Genomic DNA, 21,033 nt, shown 5'->3' with positions numbered 1-21,033 from the left:
GGACAAATTGGTATTCTGTTTATTAGATTATCGACTATAGAATATCGGTCTGATATCTTTGTAAGTTTCCATTAATAATAATTTTGATATTTGGACACAGTAGTTACTTTTATAGCTACGTAATGATTATAATCAGTGGACACATTCATTAGAACGTTGCATTCTTATTTCTAACTTTTAGGTTTCTGATTAAATTTTTAGCAATCACGTGTAAATTCATTCAACGAGATTCAAGATGTCTGCGCCCATGTTTTAAAGAGAAAAAGTTAAAAATATGTTTAAAAATCAAGAAATATATTCGATATTGAAGGACAGGTAGACAAATATGCCACAACTTAGCAGAAATGTCATGGTCCACAAAATAAAGTGCTCACGAGACACTGTTTAACGAAGTATCATACTTTTTTTTCAGAAAAATAAGAGATTTTTGCTAAAAAAAAAAAAGGTTTTCAAGTTTTTCTATTTATAGAACATATCCCTATCCATCAAAATTAATGAACATCTTAGATGTTCCCGTTTAATTTTGAAATCACAACAGTTAAGTGATTATTGAAAGAAATCAATATTTCCAAGGACACAGGTTTATCTGTCACAATACACCTTATCGCTATTCCCGGCTGAATTCTAGTCAAATCGACACCTGGTTAAATCGGCACCCGGTCAAATCGGCACTCAGTATAGTCAAATCGGCACCTAGTCAAATTGGCACCTGGTTAAATCGGCACTTTATATAGTCAATTCGGCACCCATGTTAGATTTGTTTAATATACATATTTTCACCGTAATTTAAGCAAAAACAGTAAAAATAAGGAAGGGGTTGTTCAGAAATATTCACTTAATTTTATTCACATTTTTGGGAGTTGATGTATATATATATATTTCTCTTAACTAAATGCGTATTTTAGTTATATCATGTATATATAGAATGATCACTGTACAAATCCTTGCAATAATATATGAGGTATGGTACATGATATTTTTTATGCACTTTTTAACAGTTAAACATTTTGCAGGATTGTTGGTTTAATGCTGTTTAAACTTTCCTGAAAAAAACCCACCTTGAATTACTAATTATTTTGCATGAAAGTTTGAATTATTGAAAGGGACTCAAAGTTTTCCATTTTATTGCTTCTAATTGTCTCAGTCATTGTTAAACATTAGCTTGTGTAATGGTTTCTTTGTTTCTTATGAAGTTTTTGAAGAATAAAACATTAATAAATACTTGTAACTTTCTACTGTTGAGTTAAAACCACAAACATATTAACTATGTACTTGATTAAAGTTATCACAGTTGGTTGAAAATAAAACTTATCAAAACATCAGTCATAGGATGTTTTGAAAACTTTGAATAATTAACCTATGTTTTCTAACTGCTTGATGCTTTTTAATGATGTAATGCATGATAAAATCCAAACCCCAAAATAGATCATGAATTTATACATCTTAAAATTATTTATACATAACAGGCTATTATTTGAACTTGGAATTATTTTTAATTATGGAATTTGCTTGATTTCTTGCTATTGAAATTTTTTATAAATTCCATGCTGACCCTGCCGCTTGAACTTTTGACGCATACAACAATCACTTTTTCATTGTGGCATCAGCTATTTTGTTTTATGACATCATAATTTTACGGGAACCTGTGTGATATCCAGTAATGGCGGACAAATAGCAATAAGGTGTATACACCTAATCGCTATTTATTCCATTCCAGATACAATGAGATAAGTTCTAAAATTACACAACTTTTTCATCCAGTCGAAGCTATCTGGGACCCTGTTTAAACAATTCACCATGCATGATACTTTTTAATGAGACCTGTTTAAACTACCGTAAATACTTCAAACAGAATATTTTTTTACTTCAATTTTAATTTCGAAAAAAGTGGATCATACTATATCAAAGTTTCTTGATAATCACTGTCTAAAGTTTTTCCACCCTCAGCTCACTGCCGATGACCTCCATTTTCGGCCCACCTGACCTAAACAGGAAGTTGTATAAATGACTGTTTTTCCAGGAATGGACTAATGTTTTTCCAGGAATGGACTAAATAGCGATAAGGTGTATAAGAATCATATTATGAGGCAGGCATTGCCTGTGAAAGGGGACAAAGTCTGTCTGATTTTTTTTGGTTACTTCCAAACTGTTGAAAAAGAAACGGAAATACCATAACGTTTCCGATTTGTTAGGAATTTTACTTGTGATGTTATTTAAGTTGTGATGGCATGTTCTTTCAATTTAAACAAAGAATTGCGATCATCAAGTAATGTTTATTCATTTCAAAGATAAAGAATTATTAAAAAATGAAATTGGTATTGTGTTCCTTTAGCATTTTTAGGAATACAGAAAGTTTCATGACATCGAGACTGGAAGAACAACGTAGATTTCTGCGTTCTTCGCAAATGTGGGAATTAAAAAAAGTGACAAAATAAAGTTAATGATTTTGAGTTCATTAGTACAACGAAAAGGAGTATGTTCGATAAGGTCCTAAAATGGCCCCCTTTTTTAGTGTAAATTTCAAATTTGGATTTATCGACCAATATCACGATAAATTATAGCTAATACATCGACTAGCTAGAATATATACCATTTCGTTCGAAATTTTAGATTCTGCGTTTCATTATGACGTCACAAGTTGTACTCATATCGATTTTTCACGAAAAAATCAATGAAAATGGGTAAATTTCCATAGATTATTGGACAGGAAACATACAGCGCATACGTCGACAACATAGATCTTTAAAAATAATGTTTGTGAAGAAATTTGACATGTCTTATTTGAATCTTAAGCTTGTCGACGCCTGCGCTCTATGTTTCTTGGTCCTTTATTTGGTTGAAATCTAGCTTATTTTGTCAAATTTCACCATAATCCTTTATCTTGACCTTTTTTGGATGTAAAAATCAACGTGTTAGAATTAAACTTTGACAAAAACAGTTCTGTTTAACTTTCTAACATGTCTTTAAGGCAATTTAAAACATTTATTATCTTGTAATTATGAACTTTATAATTGGGGCCAAATATTGCCCTTACCGAACTTACTCCTTTCGGGAAAAAATTCCGATTTTTTTTTTTTTTATTGAGTTTTCTACTGTAATAGTGGACTTTGTCCCCTTATTAATGCTTTTTGTGCATTTTAGACGCAACAATATAAATTGAAGAAGTCTGCATAGAACAAATGCATATGACATACAAAAACATATGATACAACAATAGGTTCAATAACTCTGTCCCCACATAGCTTCATATTGGCTTTTAAACGGTAAAACAAATTTTCCACATTGATTTCTGGCATTTTCAAAACTCAGCTGACATTGCAATTTCAATTGTGAGGTTGATTACTTGCAGCCCATGTTTTATTGGAATATGAACATGTCTTCATTTCAAAGCAAAAGAAGCATGTAATATTAGAATATGCTTAATACATTATAAAGTGTGGTGATAGATTATTTATTACATTTAATCAGGTATTGGAAAGAATATCTTTGGCATAGAATCCCAGGTAACACATTATATGTGTTTAATATATCTATTAGAATCTGGAAATAAATTTGTTAAAGGATATGTATTACATGCACATGTATTTAAAAAAAAAAATTTTTTTAATGTTCCCTGTGTTATACCTGGATAATTATGAAATGTGAACTTTTATCTACCTGTTAGTTTAAACATGTTTATTAATAGTGGATTGGGAAACAAGTTATTAAAACTCATATTAATCCCTTTCCACTTTGTGGGTGCCAGTGCTACCTTGTAGCGGCATTAGCCTGCCCTTTTGAAATCGACAAGGGTGTCTTTTACATGCAAGAGACATGGTTGGTATATATATATGGTCTAGCGGGACGGCTGCAGTGCAGGCGATTTGGTGTCACGATATCACAGTAGCATGGGTTCGAATCCCGGCGAGGGAAGAACCAAGAATTTGCGAAAGCAAATTTACAGATCTAACATTGTTGGGTTGATGTTTAGACGGGTTGTATATACATTATGTACATAGCCATGTATCACCATCATTGATGGCGATCCGATGGATACATCTGTTGTAGGGTTGTCACTGACTCAGACGTATATATGTATATATATATACAACTCGTCTAAACATCAACCCAACAATGTTAGATCTGTAAATTTGCTTTCGCAAATTTTTGGTTCTTCCCTCGCCGGGATTCGAACCCATGCTACTGTGATATCGTGACACCAAATCGCCTGCACTGCAGCCGTCCCGCTAGACCACACGACCACCTGGGCTCTCAAAAAAAGAATTTTCGGTGGCCATATGTTACCTTTCCACGTCAGTTTTAATCTAGCGGCGTACTACAGTACATGATATATAAGGCATGAAGATGTTATTGTTACAGATCAGCTAAATTATCTATAGTAAAGGATCCTACAAATTAATGTAAGATACAGTCACAGAAAATAATTATATTCATAAGTACGTCTGAGTCAGTGACAACCCTACAACAGATGTATCCATCGGATCGCCATCAATGATGGTGATACATGGCTGTGTACATAATGTAGATCAACAAAACACATGCACCTTGTGCTTGAATTTTAACAAAACTTTGAATTCATTAAAAAAAAATCATCAATAAATGCCTTGTATCAAATTTATAAAAATTGATACCCTTTGAATGAAATGTTTTTACATCAGTATTAATAAATTGTGTCTGTCATGTCTGTGTTTCATGCAAAAATGTGCTAGCAGGACCTTTGGTGACATGTCAATTGTCTCTATTTATTATTTGTTATTTTTGACCCTATAAAACAGATTTGTAGAACTATAGGAGATTTTTTATTGATATCTTACAGGTGATAGACCTGAAACAAATTCCAGTATGGTCTGGTTTATAGGTAGGCGCTATTTAAGATACATCCATCCTGTCATCTTAAGGAGATCTGTGTCAACTTTATCACCATTAACACAGTCTTTTAATGCCAAACCATCAAAGAAGTTTAATCTCAATTTGAGAAAAGAACCGTCAGTGAGTATTGCACTTAAGACATGTACTTGTACTTGTCATAGTAATTTAGTGCACATTATTTTTTTATTTTTTAAGAGTTTGATTTTCAATGATGAATGCTGCTGTTTTTTAGGTGAATTGCTCTGAAATTGCTCAACATTTATGATAAACTTTTGTCTTAAAGTTTCTTCTGGCTTTTAAAAGTAGCTGTCACATTGGCGTTCAAATAACATTTGATCTTATTATATTGAAAAAGTTTATTTCAACCTCACAAATTTTGTTTTACTTATTTATCATGGTGCGAAAGTCTGTCATTATCTGTGAATATGTCTGTTTAATACTAGGGCATGTTGTTGAGTTATTCTGATTTTTGCTTGAGCAATTAATTAGTTTTAAACTAAAAACTTTTACTTCTGTTTTATCCTGCTATTCTTGTGTCTAATTGTTTGTGTGCTATTATTCACTAATATCTTTTTATCTCTTTTTGTAGGGCTTGTTTTTAATACCAGAATTATCCAGCCATGAGGGTTTTTATCTTTTACAACAACAAGTTGAGAATGAGATTGATGATCTGGTTAAAGAGACTACAAGTACTAACAGGAAGAGAAAGATTGTACAGATATTTGATCAGATGTCAGACACTATCTGCAGAGTAGCTGATATGGTATTTACAACATTTATTATTTTAATGTCAATGATTGTTGTATCAGCATCATCTTATTTGGCCTTCAAACTTTTTTGTTAGATGAAACGCATCTGGCGCTAATACAAAATTTTAATCCTGGTATCTATGATGAGTTGATTTACATGTACAGATCACACCAGACCTTATGACCAAGTTATTTTAGAATTGTTATCACTGTTCTTCACCTTTATTTGTCTTTTGGTTGTTTACCAGTAAATAAAAGATCTAACCTGATACCAAGGGGTCAGTTCAAACCTAATTGATCCTAATTATCTTCTTTACTTTCGTAGTAAAATCCTATTCTGAAATTATTTAGTATTGGTATTTGAACCCAAATGTTGAGATGACTTTTCTGTTGTAAAATCAGGGGTTAAAATTTTTTGTTACAGCTAACTAGCCCAGGACTTTTTGGCAGGAGGATTTTACTAGCCCTTTTTCAAGAACTGCTAGCCCATCAAAACCAACCTGCTAGCCCAAGTATAACTTACAAATCAATCAGGGTGTGCTGCATAAGACGCTGGGAATGTGTGTCATGTTTTGAAAGGGCATTTGTAGACAGTCTCTGGCTTTTCATCCTCAACAATCGACCTTGCCCACGGGAATCTTTCATTCCATGTCGCTATGAACGTTCTTTTTTGCTTGTCCCGATCGTACTTTCTATTTTTTTTTAGATGTATCAGCCTCATTAGAATCCCCTTCATTTGCCGATTTTCGCTTTGAACTTGAAGTTGATGAAGTTTCTGCGCTTGCCGTAGTAAAATATGTTGATATATTTTGTTGCATTGACAGTTTTGTGCTCCCTGCTTAAACAGTTGTCCGACCAGAGCTCGAGTCTAGACGGATCAATACCTATCAATACATTATACCCCCCGGTACCGTTAATTGAAAAACTCGACAGAACCAATGAAAAATATCCCCGTTATAACATATATTGAAAGTACAATAACTGTGATCAATACACCCGGAGTTGTTTGTTCTATTTTTAAAACATGATACTGTGCATGAGGTGAGGACCTGTTCAAACCAGTTCAAATTCTTGGAATCCCGGATGACATAATTGAATCTGATTGGCTAAGACAGAAAAGTGATGAAGGGATTTTCCACTTTCTATTTTAGACACTCCAAGAATTTTTTGTTACTAGTCCGTCGGGCATACTGGGTTATAAGTTTTGGTTGCCCGAGACGTAAATGTCTAGTCCCGGGCGTCGGGCTAGTGGATTTTTTAACCCCTGAAAATGTTGAAAAAAAATTTGTATGATGAAGGTCAATCAAATTATTGTGATACTGCCAGATAAAATCTGATAAAGATAAGTGTATCAATTCATATTGGTAGACAAATTTTAAAGATTACATTAATGTAACTTTTTTTGCAGTCAGATTTTGTTAGAGTTGCCCATCCAGACGCCCAGTTTGCTTATGCTGCTGAGGAGGCTTGCATTAAACTTACCAGCGTTGTAGAGAGGTATATCATTTTTATTTTAATGAAATCAATTGTAATATGGATAAAAATTCTTTATAAAGGTTATCCTGCTTGACATGTGTGATTTTATTATTTCTTACTACAAAGTTTTGACTTTATGTCACTGAGTGTCATCTCCAATTACTTCAAAGTTTTGACTAAATGTCACAGCAAGTTATCTCCACTTATTTCAAAGTTTTGACTAAATGTCACTGTGAGTTATCTCCTCTTACTACAAAGTTTTGACTTGATGTCACTGTGAGTTGTCTCCACTTACTTCAAAGATTTGATTTAATGTCACTGTGAGTTATCTCCACTTACTGCATGGAACCTTACTCTGTATTTGAATAGTATTATTTAAAACTATTCATTCATTATTAAAATGTAAAATATTATTGAAAGATTGTTGTGTTGAATTTACCATACAACGGTAGAGTTTTCAATAAAATCTGGCATTGATACTGATATTGGTTTTGAAATACATGCACAAAAATTTGGCTTTGGAAGTTTTATGATTTTTAGCATTGTGTATGATAAAAATAAAACGAAGAAACTATAAGTTCTTCATAGATCCTTAGATACAATTTCAAAATGGAAATGTAAGTGTCAAATAGTTTTACAAAAGACAGATTTTTTTTTATCAAAATCTATTGTAACAAAAAGTATTTTTTTCATTAGTTTGAATACAAATACAGAAATATATAGAGCTTTGTGTCGAGTGATCGAGCATGGTGATATCATACCAACAGATGAGATGGATCAAAGAGTCGGTGAATTATTTCTGTTTGACTTTGAACAAAGTGGCATACATTTGACAGAAGATAAAGTAAATATATACTATATACTATATTGCTATAATAAGTTTATTGTTTTAATTTGTCTTTTTACTTCGACTTTTAATGCTTTTCTTAACTTTACAAAAAGTTAAAGAAAATTTCATCCTAGATATAAGAAGTATGATTGCCAATGAGACAACTCTCCATTCAAGTTACAGTTTATAAAAGTATACCATTAAAGGTCAAAGTACAGTCTTCAGCACAAAGTCTTGGCTCGAACTGAAAAGCAAGCTTCAAAGGGCACCCAAAATGACTAGTTTAAGACCATTCAAACAAGAATACCAAGGGTCTAATCTATATGAAAATGGGAAACACCTATGAACCACATCAACAAATGAAAACTACTGAACATCACAATTCATGCATAGATTTAAACTAATACATTTCAAATAACAAAAAATGAATAATAATGGGTACAGGTTTTATTTCCAGAGAAAGAAATTTGTGCAACTGAATGAGAATATAATGTTATTGGGCACTCACTTTATGAAAGGGACACAGAGTGCAAGAGCTATATACAAACAGAACTTACCTGAAAATATAAGAGATTGGTTAGTATGAAAAAGAAAAAAGGAGCTGTTACCTTAATTCTGTTCAAGGGACAAAATTGCAGGATGACAGGATACCAAAAATATCAGACAGTTAAACAGACCACATTATCTCAATTACATGAAATCTCTGAAAAAATGTATAATCAAAACAAAGACAAACAAATAAATATTCAAAAACAAACAGTACATGGTCCAATTGTGCAAAATAAATATACAGTTCTTATAATAATATTTGAGAATTCTTCTTGCACATCATTTTCCACTTTTTATTTAGGGTTTGTCATTGGTTTCTTTCCTAATCGTCCTGTTTAAGAAAGAAAAAGAATGCTACCTGCTACCAGAACATTTTGATGTTAAAATTTGATATAATGTTCCTTTCATATTTTTTTTATGTACATCACTTTAAAATTTCAGTTTTGGTATGGAAGGAGACAATATCCATGTAACAGGACTCTATACTGATCATTACAGTGATACTGTAAGTTTTCCATCACACAAATGATCGCATATTAATATCTTCTTTTTTTCATTGAAAATTTTATTTGATAATATTAAATCTTTTATTTTCACAGACTTGAATGAATTCTGTTACCCAGAAGTATAAATGGCATTCAGCGTTATTTTATTTAATGAATGACTGTAATATTTTTCTGTCTATGGAGAAATAACATCAAAAATTTGATGCACACTGAATAACTCACATAGCGGGTTGTTTAACAGTGTGCACCACATTTTTTATGTTATTTTAAATAGACAGAAAAATATTACAGTCGTTTCTTATAATTCAATTCTAAATTCCATTTTAAACCGTAGAAAAACATGAAAAAACGTTGATTGCATCATGGTCACATGACTTTAATAATTATGTCTATGGGGTCATAACAAAATAATGTCAGCCTATCAGAAGATGCGTTACATCCAAAATTAAATTATTTTCAATTAAAGTCTGGTTCAATCAAAAACAACAGAAAATAACACATAAACTTTGGCTTTATACAGAATTTACTTCAAGTTTTAGAAACAATTCCTTAAATCTTAAAATTCAGCATTAATGTTTATATTCACATAATTTTGTTTTCAAAATAATTATTATTTACAGGTAAGAGAGGCTGCATATAAAATATTTCTGCATCCAGACAAACACCAAGAAGATTTACTGAATAACTTACTTTTATGTCGATATAATCTTGCCAAACTAGTGGGATTCCCAACCTTTGCTCATAGAGCATTGAAAGGCACAATGGCTGATACACCAGGTAAACTTTTATATTTACACTATATACAAAAAAGGACCAATGAAGGCTTTTCAAACACAAATAAACATGGTATTTTTTTTAAGTGAAAACCTGAAAAAATCTTTAAGAATCATAATTGTAGACACAATTTATTTTTTGGGCAGCGTTATTCCTCAAAATTAAAACCTCAAAAAAGGAAAATATTCTTTTATATTTAATGTCTTGAAATCAACTTCAAGAGTTCTTGTCTTATTACTTGAGCAATGACACTTACAAATAAATTTAACCGTAATAAAAACCTGGTTTTCTGTCATTTTAACAGCCTCTTGTTAGTTAATGACCTTATATGTTTTAAATATGTTTTAAACTTTCAGAATGCTTAGAGTTTTAGTTATCCAAGTCAATATTAGACATATATTTTTTTTTCATTTAGAAAATGTTATGAGCTTTTTAGAGACACTGTCAAACAGAGTAAAATCAAGGTATTTATATTATTCTGCTGACAAAGTTTTGTTTTTTGTATAAATAAATGAATATAATATTTTTTCTTTCACTACATAAAAGTATTGTGTGGCTCTTCTTTTTAATGAAAAAAAACATCGATAAAAAAATTATTGTATAAATAGAGTTTCTTTTTATGGATAGGTTTGTTCATATAGGGCAGATTTTACAGTATTGTGTTCTGTCTCCTACTTTCATGTTGCTAACGTGACGGAGACATAAATTAGTAACGTTAGCGACATTTGGACATGTCACATGAGCAACAACATCTTTAAAAGTTAAAATGTATGCACACAGTGATGTTTAATATATGCCTGGAGTAATAAAATTGTACAGTCTGGTTTAGAATTTCTAAATATACAGAATGTCATTTGCAGGTGTACTTTATATCAAATGAATCCACAAGAAACCAATTCGTAATAGTAACATTAGCAACATCTACTATCATGACATTACGTTTTGTTGCGAACGTCTTTTTGATGGACGGAATATATTTAAGGTCCTCTTGTAACGATATTACATACAACTTACCTTCTTTGCTTCCCCATCATGTGAAGGAACTGACTCTGAATCTATTTCTGCAAAGGGCGATATCGTAACTCCTATACAGGAGAGTTACAGATCTAAATATATGTTGCTCACGTGACACTGATTTGGACGGAAACCTCGAGCAGTAACGTTCGCAAAAAATAAAACAGCCAATGATATTGATTCCTCAAGTCCTTTGACCCCCTTACGTCATCCAAATTTAATATGATTGCTATTTTCAATTATTTATAAAACCAGGGATAAAAAAAACTTCAATGGGCTGTCTGAGAACCAACAAGAAAATTGCGATCGTGACATACCACAATGGACGGAAAAGACGTGACGTTAGCAACAATATTATTTAATTACCTTTTTTAGCCTTTACCAATAAAAATCTGCCTTAAAGTTATGATTGAAACACAAAAGAAGACTTTTTATTAAAATATAAGTCCATGTTATTAGGCTCCACTTATAAATAATACTTCAAAATTCCACTCCAAATAAGCTGGATGTCAGTAAAGTAGGTCATGATGTCTATTCCATGTCCAATATTTTGAAATTAAAAACCCTCTAATTCTAACAAAAAACACAAACACAGAGTAATTTTTATTTTTATTTACTCAGAAAGACACATTTTATTCAATAACATAATGCATTACTCCATTACACAGTCTGTTTCACAGTTTCAGCAATTGTTTTTTTGATGGATACAAAAAAACAACAATTCCTTCTTATTGTAAAATCTGCCCTAGCTCTCAACAATGGAAATATGCAGTTGATATCAAATGAATATCAGTTTTGGTTAGGTCTATGATATGTTAACTTTACAAATCCAATTGTCTGACAGAAATTTCTTATTTTAAGAAAGTGAGCCATACATACATTCTGTCTATTGTTTTAGACCTAATGTCTAGTGTGTTTAAAATGTCTAACTTCTAGCCTAGTTTCCATTTTTTTTTTTTGTAATATTAGCCAAGGAATTTTCTACAATGGTTTATAGATATACAGGCATATGCATATTCATATGATTCTGGCAGCTGTAACAGTGTGATCTAAGTTTCCTATTGCTGTTTCAAGACATCTTTGTGAATGTATATCATAATTGTAAATTTTATTTCAGAGCTGATAAGGACTACACAGACATTTTGAAAATAAAGAAATCAGAAGCTGGTGTTGGGAAAGTAAGCTCTAGCTTAATTCAAATTGCAGAGTTCCTGCATTATAGATACAATTAAAGGCAAGAGTAGATTACCACTCTTCTTTGGGCATGATTCGATTAATCTAAAAAAACAAAGTTGGGTAACAAACTAAAACTGAGGGAAACACATCATCTAAAAGAGAAAAACAACAATTTTGCCATTTTGGATAATATTTAAGTTTTGTATGTTTATTTTGTCTGTTATTAATTAGGAGTAAAATAATAAAGAACTGAACAATACTTTCAACTTTTGCTAAACTATGATAAAGTATGTATTTCTTTGGGAAAACACTCATGAACAAATTCTATTATATTTTCATAAAAAAAACCAACAGAGAGCTTAAAATTACTCATCAGTGATGCTCGAATCAAAAACATTCAAAAAGGCCAATTAAAAAGATGATTGCTGTATCTAGGTCTGACATTGTTTTTATTTTATTTTAGAAGGTTATGCCTTGGGATCCACCGTACTACACTGCATTAGCTAAAGGCAGATGGTAAGCACTAAATGACAGATATAAAAATTAATTTATGTGAGAAAAAAAAAATCACAGGTAATTGAGGCCAACTCCAGAATTAATTGTATGGAGTTGGGCTAATGTGATTATTTAAAATAAAATTAGTCTGAACAATTGTATGAAATAGTCAATAAAATTATATGCAGGGCAGGGTTAATTATGAACTCTCTTGATTTGACTTTCCATATGCTAAAATTGCCAAAGTATAAACAATTTTTAAGAACAATTACTTAATTTAGTTGTTAATTTCGGTGTAATTTGGTCTCTTGTGGAGAGTTGTCCTATTGGCAATCAAATCACATCTTTTTCATATTTAATCAATCAATTTTCAAAGATATATTGAATTAACAGTCTGCACGGTTAGCCACTAGTCCGATGCCCCAGACTAGTAAAATTTCATTCTGACTAGTAAGTTTTTGCAAAACTTTGTTTGGACAAATAAGAAAAATGTCAGGGTATTGTTCTTTGGACTAGTAGTTGATAAAGTTTTTGGTGCAGACTTATTTATAATAATTCCCAAGGAGTTCTGTGATAATCAAAAGAAAGTTCAATCTAGACTTAATTTTTACTTCACAGTGTTAGCCTACGTAATCAAGATCTGTTACCATACTTTTCACTTGGATGTTGTATGGAAGGATTAAACAATCTGTTCAGATGTCTATATGATGTTACATTACAATATGTCGAGACAGAGCCTGGTGAAATCTGGTCATATGATGTACATAAAGTGGTATGTTACAATTGTATTATGATTATTGTTTGGGAATTCGGGATGTCATTTTATATGAGAAAACTAAAATAGGACAGACTGTTAAAGAACCTTATTATGATTTGATTGAACGTGTACATCCAGCTATCTCTAATACAGAAAGGAAAAATCTCTTTTCTTTGTTGTAGGTCAGCACAAAATTATAATAGTTGAAATTATAAAAAAATTTAGCTTATTCATATGTAAATGTTCATGAAATAAAAGAATTATGGGATGGAGTAGTTTGAAACACAAGCAATGTTGCATAATATCCTGGTTAATTGTATGTAGATATGAATATAAGAAATTGTGAAATTACGCTCAATGAGACACAGCAAAAGACATCTTAAGGTCAACATGTAAAAGTTAGTCTTTAATGATAGACATGTGTCCTTATAGTATGTCAAACTCTTATATTGTGATAGAAATAAAGAATGCCTCATTGAGTACAGATATCAATATTGTCAAAAATGAATTAACCTCATAAAAAAAGGAAAAAGTTACATTGTGTTTATTAAATATGGAAACTGCATTTTCTAAATAATTATTCTTTGTAGGCTGTTGTCCATAAAACAGAAGGTGTTTTAGGATATATTTATTGTGATTTCTTTGAAAGAGCAGGAAAGTCACATCAGGTTTGTATGCACATTTCAAAGTTAAATCTTTATCACTCTTCTTTATTCATTATTACAGCTTAAAAAGATCCTTGCCAAAGCAGTACATTGAAAACCATTTATACTGAATCATATTTCATAGTTGTAACTTGTTGGTGATTAGATATCATGACAAACTGATTATCCTGCTTCATACACCTTTGAAAAAGATACAGAATTATAAATTGTACAAAGGGAGACAATAACATGCTTAGAAAAAAAAACTGAAAATAATATATTTGTAGCTATGTGTGCACAAGAGTTTTCTTTTAACTGTACTGCTACTTTCAAAATTGCACAAAACATTTAACACACATGAAGTTTAAAGTCACTGTTAATTGTTAAGATAAAAAATTAGATGTGGTATGATTGCCAATAAGATAAATCTCCACAACAAACCAAATGACAACTATAGGTCACAACAATGAGCAAAGCCCATACTGCATAGTCAGCTATAAAAGATTTGTTATATGACAGCTGCACTTATAATCGTTGAAATTCTATTTTTGTTTTATTTAGGATTGTCATTACACTATTCAGGGCAGTAGACTTAAAGATGACGGATCTTATCAGCATCCAATAGTTGTTCTACAACTGAATTTCCCACCTCCACACAGTCACATGCCCTCTTTGTTGTCACTTGGGATGGTTGATAATTTATTCCATGAATTTGGCCATGCTATGCATTCAATGCTTGGACGAACAAGATACCAACATGTTACAGGTTGGTTGTTTTTTATATGCTACATAAAGTATAAGTTAAGTATTGAGCTTTTGTCAGGATGTCATTTGGTGTAAAACTGCCTTGCTGGTAGGGAATTTTTTTTTTGTTCATTGTAATCAGCTGTTCCTTAAACTTCTTTTAAGAAGACTATAATATACAACAATTAGTGTGAGAACATTTAAGTCGTTCACCTATTTTATGAATAGAAAGTTTGCATTCTACTTAAAATCATGCTTTTGACACCAAATTACTTCAGATTGACATATTTATTTCATGCTACACAGACAACTATTCGGAATTGCATAACTTGTGTGATTCATTTTTCATTTTTGACAAGAAAATTAATTTTAACTTATGTATTTAATTTTAGTCATAAATAGTTAATTTTTAAAATGGCAGATTATTCTGCTTATGAAACATTTTTTGCATCCTCAATTTTAGTGTAATCCAATTTTTCTTGCATAGGTAGTTATTTAATGTATTGTTTATATTGATAGGTACAAGATGTCCTACAGATTTTGCAGAAGTGCCATCAATACTCATGGAGTTCTTCATATCGGATCCAAGAGTAATTATTATTAAACATAATAAGTCTGAAAGTTAGACGAATCATTTTATGGGACATATCTATCTTTTTATAGATTTTACTTTGATTTCTTTAAATGATTAAGATTATATGGTAGGTGTCATCTCTCCCAAAATTCTAGAAACTCTTCAGTTCAGTACCAATCCCCTACCAGGAGTAAGTTTTGTTACATATTACTTATATTACGTATGACAAAATGATATGAACTTTTGTCAAGAACTTTATAATGTTGAGTTAAACAGTCAACCATTCTGATTTCTTACTTTTTTTTGTTTAATGATAATTTGCATAAGTATAATACCAACTGAGCATGAAAAAGACAATACATGTACTTTATATTAATATAATACCTGCTTAGCATAGACTTTTTTGTAAAGACAATACTTTGAATAAAAAAAAATCCACTTATAGTATGATTTTTTTTGGTCATTTCTAATTAAGATTCTGTGTATACTTTGTTGCACAACATCACATGCAAAATCTTGTACAAGCTGTCTTCATTTTATCATATCCTCTAAAAATATCATATACAATTACATACTAATGTTGATAGACATGCACCACTTATTTCAGGTACTTGCTTCCTTTACAAGACATTACAAGACTGGAGAACCTTTACCAGAACATATCATCACAGAGCTGTGTCATGCAAAGAAAATGTATTCTGCATCAGTAGGTGTTTGTTTGCATAATGTTTTATAACACAGTGTATTTATGAAGTTGTAAGTTATCTAAATGTAAAAAAGAATCCATATTTAAATTTTAATAGACTTTTTTCCCCTCTAGCAAATTTTTCAACTGTATTTCTGTGAATTTATATTGTAATATTTTATTTAAAAGTTTATAATTCATTCAATTAATGTAAGTTTATTATTCATTCAATAAATGTTAAAGTTCATCAGATGTATGCAAAAGAAAGTTTTTGTATTTACTTCAGTATATCTTTAAAGATATAGGAAACATTTGTTATTATATTTAGAAAATTACTAGTGTGAAGTTTTAAATTCTATCATTAAAAATGTTTTTAAATATTTAATTTTGTTTATAGGACCTTCAGTTACAAGTGTTTTATTCACTTGTTGATCAGTTTTTACATGGTAAACCTGTTGTTGGCCAATCTACCACTGATGTTTTACAAGAAGTCCAGAATAGATATTATGGTATACCATATGTTCAAAGTACTGTAAGTATATACCATAATACTATAAACTTGAAAGTGTGAATGATTTGTAAAAGAAAGGTTACAGAGTAGATGTATATAACACAAATAAAAATTAATCAAATCACCAGTATATAAAATTAATATAACTAATTAGCAACATCTTGCAAATATTGATTCTTAGTATAGAAATACATCTCCCTGATCATAGCATGATTTGTAGTAAGACCCATGGTGATTTATTCTAATTTGTCTGCACTAAAGGTATAACTACATTTAGCAATTATGTAAAACAGAATTGACTGTGCTGATGGAACTATTTAGTTTTTTTTGCTGGGTGTAGTCCTTCACATTATGAATTCAGCTTTGTGCAGTTTGCTACATTATCCACATGATTTTTCCAAACATATCTAATGTGACAATATAATGCCACTGGGTTATATATTATACAAATGTTTAAATGATATTGTACCAAAACTTTATAAATGAAACTAGTTAATCTCGAAAAGTAAAATCACAAAAATACTGAACTCTGAGGAAAATTCAAAACTGAAAGTCCTTAATCAAATAACAAAATAAAAAGCTCAAACTCATCAAACAAATGGATAACAATTGCCATATTCCTGACTTGGTACAGACATTTTCTCATGTAAAAAAATGCTGGATTAAACCTGGTTTATTGCTAGCTAAACCTCTCACTTATATGACAGTCACATCAAATTCCATTATATTGACAACGATGTGTGAACAAAACAAACAGACAAAATAGGTAAAAATGTGAAAGGTAGGGGTATAGTAGTCAACATTAAAGGAATGACTGTAATATTTTTCTGTTTATGAAGAAATAACATAAAAATGTGGTGGACAAAATATATTAGTCATTCCTTAAATTTTAATTCTAAATTCCATCTTAAGCTGGAGTAAATCATTGTAAAACGTTAATAATGTCACAGTCACATTACACAATGATGTCTATGAGCTGATAGACACAACACTATCAGCCAATCAGAAGAAGCGTTATATTCAATATTAAGATTATTGTGTAATAATTTTATCACTATAAAAACAATCAAAGATGTAACAAAGAAGCATAAAAGGCATATCGACAAATCGCATAAGCAACAATTTATCCCTTGTGGTGGCATTAAATGGTGACCTTAAAACAACTTTTTGAAAAAAAGCCCAAAGTCTTGATTTGCCTGTCTTATTTAGAAAGTACAATTTATCAGTGCAGAAGGTATGATGAAAACTATTTATAATTTCTATTTTTACAGTGGCAGTTAAGATTTGGCTATTTAGTAGGATATGATGCTAGATATTATTCCTATCTCATTTTTATCTCATTTTCATCTAGCCTTTTTGTGCTAATGCGTCGTAAAGCAACCAACAATCAATCAATCAATCTCATTTTCATACTTGTAGATTACTATTTATTATTTCTATCTTCACAGGCATGGCAATTAAGATTTGGCCATTTAGTAGGATATGGTGCTAGATATTATTCCTACCTCATGTCCAGAGCTGTAGCAGCTATGATATGGCACCAGTGTTTTAAAAATGACCCATTTGACAGGTAAATGTTTTATAGTTAATCGTTGTAATTTTTCTTTTGATATCATAATACAGATTACAGTCAATGTCAATTTTTTTTTATTGAATGTATGATTGGTTTTTGTTTCTATTTCCTATTGAAAAATACTAGTAATTGACAAAAAAAAATGTTTGGAAGATTTTGAAACAAATGTGTGATGACATATTTTAAATAGCCAAAAAAAGAAGCCTTTTCTTACTTATTTTATGAAGTCAAAGATTGGTTGAAATAACAAGTTTGTAAATTGTTGATTTCTATGGAAAGTTAGTTATTTACCCATCATCTCTTTTATTCTGAATTTCTACCTGTTATTTTTCCAGAGAGATGGGTGAAAAATATAGACAGGAGGTCCTGGCACATGGAGGAGGTAAACATCCATCAGAGTTATTTGAAGGTCAGTATAACATGTAGACTTTTTTCAATTGATGAGAACAATATTTCTAAACTAAGGACATTTTTTTATGTTCAGTAAATGAAAGTTTTGAAGATAAATGTTTCAATTGTAAAGGATAAAGAGAAATATAGTTCACAGTGATAAAAGTATTCTTCATATGGACCTTTCATAAAAAAATACACATAGGTCATATTCTACTTTTCTCTGAAAGTCAGATATTGCCAATATTAGAAATAACTAAAGATTGAAATGACAGAAACAAGTGTTGATTTTAATTTTGTCTCACTAGCAATGAATTTCGCAGAATGAGAGACACAGGGATGCTTATCAGTGTGAACTATTTGTTTAAAGCTTTCTTTTTTCTAACGAAAAAATCCTTAGATACTTCATACCTTGTTCAGTGTCTAAGAAACAAATTCAATCATGAAAACTTAATGTTGTTAGATTGAAAGAACAAATTAAAATGTTAAGTAATTTAGCTGAGCAGAATGGGAAAAAAATGATGCAGTAGATTTAAGATAAGTAGATAAAATCAAGAAAATGAGTAAAAAATTATATAAGATTTTTGTTGTATAAATTCCTTCATGAATATAACAAGGATAACTGTATGAAAAATAAGTACTGGTATACAAATTTAAGTTTTTTCGGTCAGAATAGGCACTTATTTATCACTTGGTATCCATCAACTTTTCAGTTTAGATATGAACAGTCTATTGTTTCATCATTCATTTCTGTAAATTTATATAGATTCATAATTAGACTTGTAAATACAGAATTATTAGTTTATACTTATTTTTCTACTTCAGCTTTGCTAGGTGCAAAACCAACAATAGATAAACTAGTGGACTCAGTTATACAGGAAATAGATTCAGATGTTACGTGACAGATATAATGGAACCAATCCGTTTAATGTGATATATTATATATATATTATGAGAAAGCTATTGCCCTTTGGGTGTGCTTCTATTAAAGACAAGTGTGAGACGAAAAAAATCAAATCATATTCATTTGCCTGATGATTTTAACAATATGACAATGAAATCTAGATGTGTGTCAATATTTGGAGTGAAACGATAGTGCTGCATAATAAAGTTAAAAATATTCTTATTATTTTTCCAATATACAACTGCCATTTATATTGATTTGATTTTTTGCAGTGAGGTTGTTATTTTATTTTTCATACAATTGTATTTATGTATGTATCAAAGGTGTATGAAAAAAATAAATATTAAAAACATCTTTTATAGTATTAATATTTTCTCAAATATTCATGATTTTTGCATCAAAATAAGAATAAAATTACTAGAGACAGAGGATAAAATATGAATTTCTTGGAATCTAGATTTTACCTAAAATAATTATTTATATCGCAGATGTTTGACCTCAGAGTTGTTGGAGGTTTAGCAATGTGTAAAAGTACAAATACAAAGAAAAGTAAGATTCAATTGATTTTTACAGTGGTGAATCTAATGAAAAAGAACAAAAGCAAATTACCTCTCTTAACAGTAGAGTCAAGAAGATCAATAATAAAAGCAATCTTTGCTGCAAATTGATAACAAAAATTATAAAAAAATCTGTACATACAAAATCTTTAACTCTATTTGGTATGTGTGTACCTTGCAAGGTACTCGTCCCTGTCACACAGTTTTTACTTGACCTCAACCTCATTTCATTGATCAGTGAACAAAATTAGTTTTGGTGTTTTAGTACATATCTCAGATACTATAATCAATAGGTCTAGTATATTTGGTGTATGAAAGGACTGTAAGGTGTACATGTCCAACTTGCAGGTGTCATCTGGTCTGAGTACACAGTTATTGTCCTTTGATTTAGTTGTCCACGAATATAGTCCTTAGTGTGGACAGTGCGTTACTTGCCAATGTTTGTTTTACCCCTTCCAAATTTATTTCTCCATGTTTTATGCCTCATATTGCAAGTTGGGGGTGAAATGACACTGTAAAAAAATTTGGGTCATAAATATTAATGTAAAGTAGTGATTAGGTTTAGCTGAAAAAGGTCAAAAATTAGCACTTCGGAAGCTGTCAAAAGATTTCAAGACCCCCTCAACATAAAATTGTCAATATTTTGAGTTAGAGCTGATGAAGTTTTGATATAATTTGTCCCAAAAGTAGTACAACACACAGTAAAAATATTATTGAGAAAGCGCAGGTGGGATTTTTTAAGTTTTCATTTATTGTCTAAAAGAAATGCACTACGAAATAACTGTGTACTCGGACCATCTGACCTTGACCTCATTTTCATGGCTCAGTGGTTATAGTTGAGTTGTTGTGTTTCTGTCTGTTTTTTCTTACACTGTTTGCAATAGGTCTACTATATCAGTGTATGGAATGATTGTAAGGAGTACATATCTAGCTGGCAGGTGACATCTGACCTTGACCTCATTTGTATGTTTCAGTGATCAAAGTTAAGTTTTTAAGTTTTTGTCTTTTTTTCTAATACATTGTACTATAAATGCAATAGGTCAATTATATTTGGTGTATGGAAATATTTTAGGATCTATATGTCAGTTGCATAGGTTTTATTTGACCTTGACCTCATTTTAACGGTTCATTGCTTAGTGTTAAATTTTTGAGTTTTGGTAATTTTTTCTTAAATTATAAGCAATAGGTCAACTATATTTGTTGTATAGAAGAATTGTTAGCTGTACATGTCTGTCTGGCATGGTTCATCTGTACATA

General features: G+C 30.7%; 1 protein-coding gene across 2 annotated transcripts; it reads left to right on the top strand.

The window, feature by feature from the left end:
* The first annotated feature begins 36 nt into the window (after positions 1-36).
* Positions 37-19,572, top strand: LOC134711618 (mitochondrial intermediate peptidase-like). 2 transcript variants are annotated; one of them, XM_063572328.1, is made up of 20 exons: positions 37-60; positions 4,817-4,989; positions 5,459-5,632; positions 7,027-7,115; positions 7,791-7,938; positions 8,381-8,499; positions 8,914-8,977; positions 9,599-9,755; positions 10,168-10,216; positions 11,884-11,944; positions 12,406-12,458; positions 13,056-13,209; positions 13,785-13,862; positions 14,400-14,604; positions 15,102-15,172; positions 15,764-15,862; positions 16,239-16,373; positions 17,801-17,922; positions 18,261-18,334; positions 19,141-19,572. In XM_063572328.1, the coding sequence occupies exons 2-20, from the start codon at positions 4,843-4,845 to the stop codon at positions 19,215-19,217; spliced, it is 2,076 nt and encodes a 691-aa protein (XP_063428398.1). In that variant the 5' UTR covers positions 37-60; positions 4,817-4,842; the 3' UTR covers positions 19,218-19,572. The 2 variants fall into 2 exon arrangements, with proteins under 2 accessions (XP_063428398.1, XP_063428397.1); XM_063572327.1 differs by lacking the exon at positions 37-60 and adding an exon at positions 204-315.
* Positions 19,573-21,033: the final 1,461 nt, after the last annotated feature.

The sequence above is a fragment of the Mytilus trossulus genome, chromosome 3 (assembly GCF_036588685.1).
Source record: "Mytilus trossulus isolate FHL-02 chromosome 3, PNRI_Mtr1.1.1.hap1, whole genome shotgun sequence".
Lineage (NCBI taxonomy): Eukaryota > Metazoa > Mollusca > Bivalvia > Mytilida > Mytilidae > Mytilus > Mytilus trossulus.
The sequence above is the reverse complement of the archived record's forward strand: the minus strand, read 5'-3'. Positions and strand labels throughout refer to the sequence as shown.